Genomic DNA, 11994 nt, shown 5'->3' on the forward strand with positions numbered 1-11994 from the left:
GAAGCCCAGAAGTAGGTTATCAGGGCATTAGCCCAACAGGGACATTTGGTGTAGCCAATATCCAGCAGAGGCACTTTCCTCCATGCACAAGTCCAGTGTTTCTGCTCTCCCATTTCTTGCGTGCAGCAAGTGTAGAGTTCTGCCATGGAGCTGCCCCAACCTAAGGAGCTGGGCTGGATTGGTCCATGCACGGTTGGCTGCCCAGCTCTGCCCTAAAGGATGTCCACAAGTACAACAACAACAGTTGGGTGGTGTGTTTTTTTAAGCAAAGTTATTTTTTAATCACACCATTTTTATTGAAGGAAAATGAAAGTTCTCTCAGTTCGTTACAGTCTATAAAACAGTCTCTTCCTTGCACAAAGGAAAAGGATGAGATTCTCCTAAGGGGCCTTCCAGATGTTGCTGAACTACAACTCCCATCAGCCACAGCCAGCATGGCCGACGGCCAGGGAAGGTGGTAGTGGTAGTTCTAGTTCAGCAACATCTGGAAGGCCAAAGGCTCCCCACATCTGCACTGTTGTTCATTTTCCCAGACACTAATCATACTTTACAATGTGACGGAAGGCAGCCTTTTTTGGTTTGTTTGGTCTAAAGCTGTCGCAAAAGTCTTCTGATCTCTTCCCATATTGCTCTCAATTGCTGTGTGTCCACTTACAATCCAAGGCTACTTCTTAAGGCCTAACTTGTAACTCCAAATAATGAACCACCAAACCTTAACCCAACCTAATTTCAATTCCTCCTCTGATCCAGATGTCTCCCCAGCTTGGGGTGCAGTGGCTAGGAGAGCCGTAGGACACAGTCTGTCTCTGGGTACTCCGGGAGGTTAAGGGAGTACTTCTTCTGCAGCGCTGCAGGCACGAATCTGCCGCCTAGGAAGTGGTAGCGTCCAGTGAACTGCTTTGCGGCCTTCTTGGGCGCAGTGAGAGATATCAGCATGTCTGGCTGCAGCCCATCGGGGTTCCCTTTCTCCACGTCCCAGCCTGAAATCAAAGAAGGACAAGTGCTTGAGAAGTAAGTTCACAGCCACTTTCCCTAACCTGGCCTGCCCTCCAGCTGCTTTGGACTACAACTCCCATCAGCCCCCACTCCAGGGGTGTGCTGGCTGGAACCGATGGAAGTTACAGTCCAAAACGTCTAGGAAGAATCAGGTCAAGGAAGGTTGGTTTACATAGAGACATGTGGTTTATCAGTGAGCTACAACGCAGCAGCCAATATCAAACTTCTTTGTAACTCCCTTGGTGTGCAAGTAGTCCTTTATTCCGTAGAAGAGGCATGGCCAAACTTGGCCCTTCAGATGTTTTGGGGCTGCAACTCCCATCATCCCTAGCTAACAGGACCAGTGGTCAGGGATGATGGGAATTGTAGTCCCAAAACACATGGAGGGCCAAGTTTGGCCATGCCTGCCGTAGAAGGAAGATGCTTACCACCTGTCAGGTTGCCAGAATAGCCTTGCCGACCAGGCTGTGAATCAGGAAGAGGCACGCGGCTTGAAGGCAAAGAACTTTATTGCTTCGCAACCAGAGATACCCGACACCAAGGCTCTCAAGGTATGAAAGTTGCAGAAGCTGGAAACCCCTCCCGTCCTTTAAGTATTTCTCTCTGTACATTCTTCTGGCATCATTCAGCTTTTCTTATCTGCCCTTTCTGTTTTTTAGCTCTCCTTTCTTGAGCTGGGGGTGGGTGGGAGAGAAGGGGCCAGAAGAGGACTGTCCTGCAACACGGAAGATGTATCTTCTGCTCTCTCCCTATCGGGGTCTGTGCCCACACTGTGCCTCTCCCCTTCGCCCTTACTCTCTGGCTCCAAGACTTTCCTGATGGTTCCCTCTGTGGACCAGTCTGAGTCAAACTCAAAATCTCCCTCCTCCCCAGTGGTACTTCCTGGACAACTGGCAGCCACCTCTCCTCTTGTCTAGCCAGTCTCTGACACCACCTCAGCATTCATAGAGTGGCTTTTTGAATGTTTTAAGGTGCTCCCATGTACATTCTCTTACAACAACCTTGCAAGGTAAGTCAGAATTATCTCCGTATTGTAGGGAGGGAAAGGCTGTGCTTGGCTGAGTGAGTGGGATCTCAACAGAAGGGTAAAAATGAGGTTCTTTAACAAGAACTGAAACTGAAACAACAAATAATGGGGTTGAAGTCGTCAAATGTTTAAAATAAGGATCTAATGCAGGCATAGGCAAACTCCGGCCCTCTGGATGTTTGGGACTACAATTCCCATCATCCCTAACAACTAGTCCTGTTAGCTAGAGATGATGGGAATTGTAGTCCCAAACATCTGGAGGGCCGGAGTTTGCCTATGCCTGATCTAATGCGTAGGGGAGTTTCGATACAAAGTCACAATGTCTAAATGAAAACCCTGGTTAATTCAGTATGTTCCAAATTACAAATCCAACATCTGACTGTTAAGTGGCTGCCAAATTGATCCACGGCTGGCTGGACCCATTTCTGCAAAACCGGTATCATGAGGCAGAATTCAAAATTCTGGTCTCTAAAAGATTCCTGCATTGCAGGGGGTTGGACTAGATGATCCTCGTGGTCCTTTCCAACTCTATATGAATCTATGATTAATGACTGCACAGCAACATACAAACATTTTAATGAAGCCCCAAAGCCTGATTTTACTCTGAAGTTGCAGCTGGTGCTTCCATGAGCCAGCCTAATGGTAGTAGCATGTTCTCCAAATTTTGCAGAAACATTTATTCCTTACTACCTCTTAGCACCCTGAAATCAGCAGTACAAGAACTATCTCTCTGAGGTTCTCCACCCCAGTTTTGGAATGTGAAATGGAAGGGCAGATAACCAGGTCCCACCCAGGAAGCTGGGGAACAGCATTCCGATGGGGGGCGCGCGGGGCTCAAACCAAGGTTCCATGTGGGTGTGTCATGAAATTGCACACCGTTCTGCAATTGCTGTATTGAATTAAAATATTCATACTCTTAAAATGCCCTAGGGCATCTAAACAAAACAAATCTGGAATAAAACCAAAAAGTCCCCAAGCTGTACTATTCAGATTCGATATACAATCAAACAATACAGCTACCTAAAATAAAAGTACTAACTTAGATCCATTAATTGTCAACAACCCTCAAGCAGCAAACGACCATCCTCCAAATTGGAGACCCCAAACAAAATTGGTTTCATTTGCCATCAAACCCAGAGCAGACTGGAAGCTTTAATCCCCCCCCCCAATTTATTTTGTAAATAAATGTTTCAAAATGGTGGCGGGGGGATGAAAGTGCTGCAGCCTGAGGGCTAAGGAAACCTTCGCTGACGACTGAGAATTCCAAACATGGTTGCATAATCTTTATAAAAGCCAGGTAACTCATCCACAAAGAGTGGTGCAAAGTGCCATAAGCAGCCCTGTATATATGCACAAGGCACAGAATATGGGACTGGGAGAGTTCGTTAAGAACTGTTTTTAAAAAAAGTAAAACAAAACTTGCTGGTGGCTTCTAGTCCCCAAGGCTGCGAATTACTCCTTGCTTCTATTTGCGTAACTAGATATACATTATGCAAAGTATCATTATTATTTCTATTTACAAAATGAGTTACTGCAAAACACAAAGCTCAAATCTTCCTAAACTTCTGCAGGTTAAGAGTTCAGCTTCCTTTGGGCTCAGTCTTGGCTACAGAGTTTGAAGGGGGGGGCTGGAGATGGAGCATGCAAAAAAGAAATCCACGTGCTACATTACACGGAAGCTAAAAGAATATTTGGGTACCCAGCTGAGAGAGCATCCTTGGCCCAACATACCAGAAGGGATATCGATGCTCACAATGGGGACAGTGACCTTCTCCAGAGTGCTCAGGATGGTGCCAAAGGGCTCTCGCACAGCCCCTTGGAAGCTGAACCCAAAAATGGCATCCACCACCAGGCCATAGAGCTCGTCAATGAATGCAGCCTGCCAATGAAACGAGAGGCAACAGGTTAGTGTAACACATGGGCTGTGACCGATGGCCTCAAAGGCCAAATTCTCATTCAGATAACAGGGTGTGTGTGTGAGTGTGTGAGTGGGTGTGTGTGTGTGTGACAAGACAAAACACAAAAGTGGGCCAAAAAGTCAATGCAAATTTAGCTTTTGGAGAGTAGTCTAGTTTCTGTGCAACTCCCCCAAACCTCTCTGTCCTCCAGAATACCAGGTGGCACTAACAAGAGTTCAAGGAAACATTCCAGACAGAGAAAAAAATCACAGGAACATGGGAAGTAGAGCTGCAAAGGAGCCGATAGGTGTGTGAAATGTGGCTAGAATCAAGGAGGTTATACAGGTGCCTTAATGCAGATTTTGCCAAATTGTAAATATTTCAACTTGACCTTCACATTCTGTGACACCCACCCCAGGCGCAGATCAGGCCCAGCCCCTCCTGCCAAACCATGTAGGAATGAAAATCACGGGAGACGAGCAGTGGGTGTCATGAGGCGTCTGCCGGGGAAGTCCCGGGAACTCTCTTTTATTGAATATTACAAACATTGCCACAGGTGTGCTTGTGGCTGATTGGTTGATACAAACACAAAGAAACTTAATGCTGATTGGTTAACATACATACAAGGCGGGAATTACATGTGAGGGGTGGGAATTACATGTGAACATTAATCACCGGTAGATTAAAGGCTGGGAAACGAGGTTGGGACTAGACAAGCATGAAACCTCCTAATTAATTATAACTAAAGATTGATATGGCATGAAACAATTACTAATGATTGATCATAATATGAAAGAATACAATAATCAAGTTCTATAAATGTGGTCAGCTATGCATGGAGTACAAGTCACCATGAACTTAAAGTAAACTGAGCGATGAGGGAATGTCTTGGTGTTTGGAACAGGTTCGTACAGTGTGTGCAGAAACAGAGAAAAGATTATAAGCGAGAGTTCCCAGAATGCAAGAGAAAAGAAGCAATGCTTCCCATAGCAAGACTTCCCATAAGGCCACAGTTATGTGTAGAAAGAGAACGATGCAATGCTTCCCTATAATGCAACAATTATGTGCAGAGGGAAAACATATGTGCAGAAGGAAAACTTCCCTTTATCCAATTTATTCCCTTTAACCAATTTTGACAGTAGCAGGAAAAAAGGAATGAAAAGATAAGACACACATTGGTGTAGGCTGACCTTCTTCCCCACCTGTGAGGTTGAAAACCTAGTCACTCCTCAGCTGACCTGCACAGAGTCACAAATTACCAACAGCACACAGAAATCATTTCTTGCATATATCTGGCACTATTAGTTGAGCCAGCAGTATATCATACCAAACAAGTTGGAGTTTCATTCCCCGTAATTTCCATATGGGCCCACAAAGGTAGTCTCGGGGTTCCGCACCTCAAGTTTACATTGCAATCCAGTTTATTTCCCCTGTTTGCTGACCTTAATATTTTTGCTACTGCCCATAAAGATGTGGGTTCATAGTGTTTCTTAACCTGATCCAACACCCATTCTTCTGGGTTTTAGAGGTGGTGGTCTACCTACTTCTGATGGGAACTCCGAAAGGAACGGGATGTCCATTTTCTTGCACTGCGTGGTTAAACCTTCAAAAAGTGGCTTGTTGGGGCGTTTAGGGTAAAACAGCGTTGGCTCATAGCCCTGCAAGAGAGACATGCTATTCATTTATTTATCTGGAACACTTATACAGTGGTACCTCGGGTTACAGATGCTTCATGTTACAGACTCCGCTAACCCAGAAATAGTACCTCAGGTTAAGAACTTTGCTTCAGGATGAGAACAGAAATTGTGCGGCGGTGGCAGCGGGAGGCACCATTAGCTAAAGTGTTACCTCAGGTTAAGAACAGTTTCAGGTTAAGAACGGACCTCCAGAACAAAGTAAGTTCTTAACCTGAGGTACCATTGTATCCTGGGTTATAACCTGAAGAGGTCCTCAATGCAAATTACGAAGATTTGCACAACTGTATTGATTTACAAAGCCCTAAACAACTTAGGTCCAAGCTACCTCAGGAGCCATCTGACACCTGGTATTGCAGCTTGATCACTGAGAGCATCTGCAGGAACATCGCTGGTCACTTCCCCATGGTGGTGATGCTTAATGCACAACAAACCGTTGGATTTGAACAGGCCATACTTTGGCCACATCCACACAATGCATATTAAGCACTATGATACTTTACATAGTCATGGCTTCCCCAAAAGAATTCTGGGATGTGTAGTTCATTAAGGGAAGTGAGTTGTTAGGAGACCCCTTTCCACCCTCAGGGAGCAACAGTTCTTAAGAGTTCCTGTGAAGATGGATTGAGAAGTGTAGCTCTTTGTGGGGAAGAGCAATCTCCTAATTCTCATTCTCTTAACAAACTACAGCTCCCAAAATTCTCTGGGGGAAGGATTAGTGTTACAGTCAACTGGCTTGATTTTTGACCTCCACTTCATGGCTGCCTGTAGAACACTGGTACCATGGCAAGAAAATGTGATTTGTAGGGCTGTAGAAGGTCGACTGACTTATCACTAGATCATCTAAGAGAGCTATGTTTCTAAAGCACTGACATGTCCTTTAAGGTTATCAATGGCTACTAGCCACGAAGGCTACGCTCTGCCTCCATGGTCAGAAGCATGAATACCAGTTGCTGGAAACCACAGAAAGGGAGAGTGCTCTTGTGCTTGGGTCCTGCTTGTGGGTTTCCTACAGGCCACTGTGAGAACAGGATACTGCAGCAGGTGGCCATTTTCCTGATCTAGCAAGCTTTTATTATCTCCATTGAAAACAGTCAGTTCCTACATTACATGCCACATTAACCACACCCACAAGCTCAACCCCCAACCCAATTCTACACAAGAATGAAGCACCGTTTGCAAACGTGCTCCTAGATTTCTACTGAAGGATAAAGGAGAAGGACACTCACAAACATTTTCAGGTGCCGGGCACAAACCAGGCCATCTCCTCCGTTGTTTCCAGGGCCACACACAATCAGGACGGTTGGCTGGTTAATGGTAGAGCCAACTGGATAGGCCTTGTGGGAAAAGGAGAAGACAAACATAAGTGTTTTCTGTGAAGAGATGAATTCTGTGATGATGCAAATAACCCGTGGATTGAAGTATCAATTGAAGTATTATTCTCATTTGTTTGACTTTTTCATTGTTGCTTTGTTTAATAACAACAGCAGGCCACCCATTTGGCTAGGTTTCCCCCGTCACTCTGGGCGGCTTCCAACATAATATAAAAACACAGCTTTAACATCAAGCATCAAAAACTTCCCAATACAGGGCTGCCTTCAGATGTCTTTGGAAAGTCATGTAATTGGTTATCTCTTTGACATCTGATGGGAGTGCATTCTACAGGGTGGGTGCCACTACCCCCTCTGGCTGGTTCCCTGTAACCTCACTTCTTGCAGTGAAGGAACTGCCAGAAGGCCCTCAGACCAGGACCTCAGTATCCAGGCTGAATGATGAAGGTGGAGACGCTCCTTCAGGTATACAGGGCAAAGGCCGTTTAGGACTTTAAAGGTTAGCACAAATTTAATTTGTATTTTTGTTGGAAGCTACCCAGAGTGACTGGGGCGCCCCAGTCAGATGGGTGTGATGTAAGAAATGTATTATTATTATTATTATTATCATCATCTGATGGAGAATTCAGTATCTCAAGCACCTCACTTTTATTTTTTAAGTGCATTCTTTTCTAGTCCTTATGAGTTCACAAAGATGCATCAGGAATCTCTGTGGAGAAAGCGTGGGATAAACTGGGAAGGGCAATGGGGCTGGTGGGGTGGAAGCCAAGGAACCCAACAGCAGTCAGAACCAGAGCCAAAGGCGCATGGAGCCAGCTGATTCCACTTCCGTCTCCATCCACCTCGCAGTTGAATTCTACAAAAGCAGCACTGGGACAGAGGAGAAAGGTGACATCCACGGCTTCCCCTGGGACCACTGTAACTAAGAAGGCAGGCAAATGGGGGCTGGCTGAGCACAGGCTGAGGTTGGTGGTGCTGTGCCCCTTTCACCCTAATGTGGCCCTCCACAGGTTTTTTGAGTCCAACTCCCATCAGCTCCATCCTGAAAGCCCAATGGCCAGGGACTGTGGGAGTTGTAGCCTGAGAACACGCAGAGGATCATAGGTTTCCCCATCCCTGCTCTGCAGCATCCTGCAGCAAGTAGTTCCACAGGTCATTCTCAGGCACGGCCATCACTTCAGCCCCAGCTTTCGGCACCATTTGACTTGTTCTTTATGCATGCAACCCCTACCTTTGCAATGGCTGTGGCGCAGCTCAACCCAGCCAGCTCCATCAGCTGATCGACGCTGAATTTGTACTCATCAAACAGTTCTTGGTCTATGGCTTGAGCTTCCTTCTGGCTGGCCAGGAGAAGACAGAATCTCTTAGCACAACATTATCCTCGTATTTTTTTTTTGCCTGAGATACGTTTAAGTCTTGTAGCCCCACTTTCATCCTTTATCCACACACCTTTCCTGTACACAACAGCTTTATGAGGAAGGTCAGGCAGAGGCAGAGGGGAGGGGCAGGTCCCATCTGCACTATACATTTAAAGCAGAATCGTACCACTTTAAACAGTCATGGCCTCCCGCTAAGAAACCTGGGAAGTGTAGTTTGTTATGGGTGCTGAGAGTTGCTGGCAGACCCCCTGTTCCCCTCACAGAACAGGTCTGTTTAACCTCCCATTTCTCTTCCCAGGGAAGTCTGGGAACAGCAGAGCTCAGAAGGGAATAACTGTATCCTAACAACTCCCAAGATTCTTTGGGGGAAGCCATGACGGTTTAAAGTGGGATCCTAAACCCCCTTGGCAACACATCACAACTTTTAGGCAGGTGCTGGCGACATGGCACCTATGGGCACAATGGTGCCTCTAGTTTTTGCCCACTCTCTGCCCCCTGGGCCATGAGGGAGGGAGGGTGGTTATTTCCCCACCTGCTTGAAAAGCAAATAGAGCCAAAGGAGGAAGTTGGAAGAGTGACCGCCTTTCCCGTGTCCTTTTTCAGCTCTCTCTGTTTTCAAAGGCTCAGATCTCATGGACTGGAGTTTTACCCGATTGCTTGGGAAAGTGAAGTTTGTGTGACTGTGCTTTCTTGATCTGGGGAGCAGAATTGACTAGAGTGCGTGGCACCCACAGCAGGGAACAGGGACTCTCTGGCCCTCCAGATGTTGTTTGACTACAAATCCCATCAAAACCAGGCCACTGGCCAGGAGTCAAGAGTCCAACAGCAACTTCTGCAGTACCAAAGGTCCCCCCACCCCGATGGATCGATATCTATCTATACAAACATATAAAGCCCTACCCTATTGTTTGCTTGCTTATTTATTTTTTGTGGCATTTGTACCCCACTCTTCTTTTTAAATATTGATTTTTTATTAGATTTTCAAAGGTTTTAACAAATTAAATTCACATACAATATATCATTCACCCCTCCCTCCTTACTTACTTATCCTGACTTGCTGCATTATATTGGTTGCTAACCTCCCCCCAACTCCGCCTTATCTCCCCCACCCCAAAATCTCGAATCCTGCTCGCGATTTCATATCGCTACAATACTTTGCAAGATCTTACCCCACTCTTCAGCCAACCCCCCCCAAAAAAACGTTTTAACCGATTTTAATCTTGTGTTTTCATGTCGTTGTAACCCACCCACCCTGGGAAAGCAGAATAAGAAATCAATTATTTAGTCTAAATATACAACAACAACAACGCAGGGCGCCTTGATGTCACAGTCTCGCCAATCGGATGAGCGAGGCTGCAGCCAGGAAGTGCAATCTGTGCATGCTCGAGGGCACTGCCAGTCCTTTACAAGTTGCACACCGGAATCCTGAAGCTGAGCACAGGTGGCGGCGGCGGCGGCGGCGGGTGGGGCTCAACCTGGGCCTCCTTCCGTGTCCACCGACCAGGTCTCTGCAAATCACCCCCAGGCCTTCATCCCCCTTGAAGCGAAACCGCTGGAGGTTGCAAGAGCAGCGCGTGCTGCTGCTTCTCCTGCTAGCTCTCCCTTCCCTCCCCGGGCTTTTTTCCAGGACGGTCCTCCGAACCAGTCCGAGAGGTACGCGGGGCCGCGGCTCGGAGCCGGCCCTCCAGGAAAAAGCGGCTGGGCCCCGGCTCTCCTCTCCTCCCTCCAGTCTCACCCGAGGTACTTGAGTCCCTGCGCGGCTCCAGACGCCGCCGCGCTCTGCATGGCTCCGGGCGAAGGCGGCCAACGCGGGGCCGGGCAGCGCCCCGCTCGAGCCGCTCTGCAGAGGAGCAGGCCGAATCCCAGCAGGGCCGCCCGCCGCAGCCCGGAGGACATTCGCCCCGACAGAGAGGGAAGCCTAGCCGCGCTCGCTGGGCCGCTCCGGCTTGCCGCCGCCAAGCGCCCCCTCTCTCCGGCCCTGCTGCTGCTGCTGCTGCTGCTGCTGCTGCTCCTCCTGCTGGATTGAATAAGTCTCGGCCCCCCAGCAGAGTCCGAGCTGGAATGGGCCAATTCAATCTAGCTTCTTTTTTATTTATTTATCTCTCCACCTTTTTCTCCAAAAAGCTCATGGTGGTGTATATACAAGGCCAGAGTGAGAACTTTGTTTGATAAAATTTAAACACCGCTTCATTGGTGTTTTCTTAAACCCTCAAAGTGGTTTACAAATAAAGATGGGACAATGAAATTATCAATAATAAAAATACTGCTACTAATAATTTTAAGACTTTGGAGAAGCTGAAATAGCCACAGATTGAATCTCACACCAAATTTCTAAACACCTAGGCAGTCTTGCCTAAACAAAACTCTTTTCTAGCAGGCGCCAAAAAGAGTACAGGGAAGTGAAGGTGATGTCAATAGGCAGGGAGCTTACAAAGAAAGGCGGAATGGGTATCAGGTGGTATCTGCAAGAGTGCCATTTTTGCCAATCCAAGTGGTTAAGTGGGTGCATATGGAGTAAGACCCTAATCACAGAAAAGATTAGGGTGACCCCCAGTATACTAGGGTTGCAACCCTACCATGTACTAAATGGTAAAAAAATAATAATCCCCAAAATATTTTTTCTACCTATATCAGTAGCATGCCCCTTTCTTTAGGTGGGTATAAGTAACTAAAAGAACAGGAAATGGGGAAAGAGTGTGCAGCAGAGGATAAGGAAATCTAACAAAGTTCTGGTTTTCCACATAATGGCTGATTTGATACTTTTAAAAAAATACTCATTTTTGGAGGGTGGCCTTAACTTTTCTGGTGCCCTAAGCACTTCATTGGTCTGCCTATTGAGTCATTCAGCACTGAGTATACATGGTCGTCCCCCCCTCAATTTTTTAATTTTTTTTGTAAATAATTTTTATTACATTTTCCTTCCCCCAAATTACATTATAACATATATCATAAATTCACCAATCCCAAATTGTCCCTTCCCTCCCCTCCTCCCCCAGACTTCCCTCAACCTCCTTTTCTTGTTTATTTTAACACAATATCAAATCCTGCTTATTTCCTTTCGATTCATTTTTTTATATTTAATCTTATAATTTATATAAATTTTCTTATTTGTAAATGTTTACTCAAAACCTGCTAATGAGTCCAATTCATTGGTCTCCCCCCCCCACCTGCCCTCAGTTAATCCCCTCAACAACCCTGTAAGGTAGGTTATACTGAGAGGCAATGACTGGCCCACGGTCACCCAGGGAGCTCTATGGCCAAGTGAAGATTTGAACACTTGTTTCCCAGGTCCTAGTCGACATTCTAACTGAGGGGTCAGCAAACTTTTTCAGCAGGGGGCCGGTCCACTGTCCCTTAGACCATGTGGGGAGATGGACTATATTTTGGAGGGGGAAATTGAACAAATTCCTATGCCCCACAAATACAGTGGTACCTCGGGTTAAAAACTTAATTCGTTCTGGAGGTCCGTTCTTAACCTGAAACTGTTCTTAACCTGAAGACCACTTTAGCTAATGGGGCCTCCTGCTGCCGCCGTTACACAATTTCTGTTCTCATCCTGAAGCAAAGTTCTTAACCTGAGGTACTATTTCTGGGCTAGTGGAGTCTGTAACCTGAAGCGTCTGTAACCCGAGGTACCACTGTAACCCAGAGATGCATTTTAAATAAAAG

General features: G+C 46.5%; 1 protein-coding gene across 2 annotated transcripts; it reads right to left on the minus strand.

Annotated features, from left to right (window-relative positions):
* Positions 1-239: 239 nt before the first annotated feature.
* On the minus strand, positions 240-10263 carry NAXE (NAD(P)HX epimerase). Of its 2 annotated transcripts, none has more exons than XM_081842360.1 (6): positions 10061-10263; positions 8178-8286; positions 6845-6952; positions 5466-5579; positions 3755-3902; positions 240-980 (listed from the first exon to the last, which is right to left on the minus strand). In XM_081842360.1, the coding sequence occupies exons 1-6, from the start codon at positions 10219-10221 to the stop codon at positions 778-780; spliced, it is 843 nt and encodes a 280-aa protein (XP_081698486.1). In that variant the 5' UTR covers positions 10222-10263; the 3' UTR covers positions 240-777. The 2 variants fall into 2 exon arrangements, with proteins under 2 accessions (XP_081698486.1, XP_081698487.1); XM_081842361.1 differs by lacking the exon at positions 10061-10263 and adding an exon at positions 8858-8974 and having other exon boundaries at positions 8178-8282.
* Positions 10264-11994: the final 1731 nt, after the last annotated feature.

The sequence above is a fragment of the Podarcis erhardii genome (genome assembly GCF_964252035.2).
Source record: "Podarcis erhardii genome assembly, chromosome: 15".
NCBI classification, from domain to species: Eukaryota; Metazoa; Chordata; class Lepidosauria; order Squamata; family Lacertidae; genus Podarcis; species Podarcis erhardii.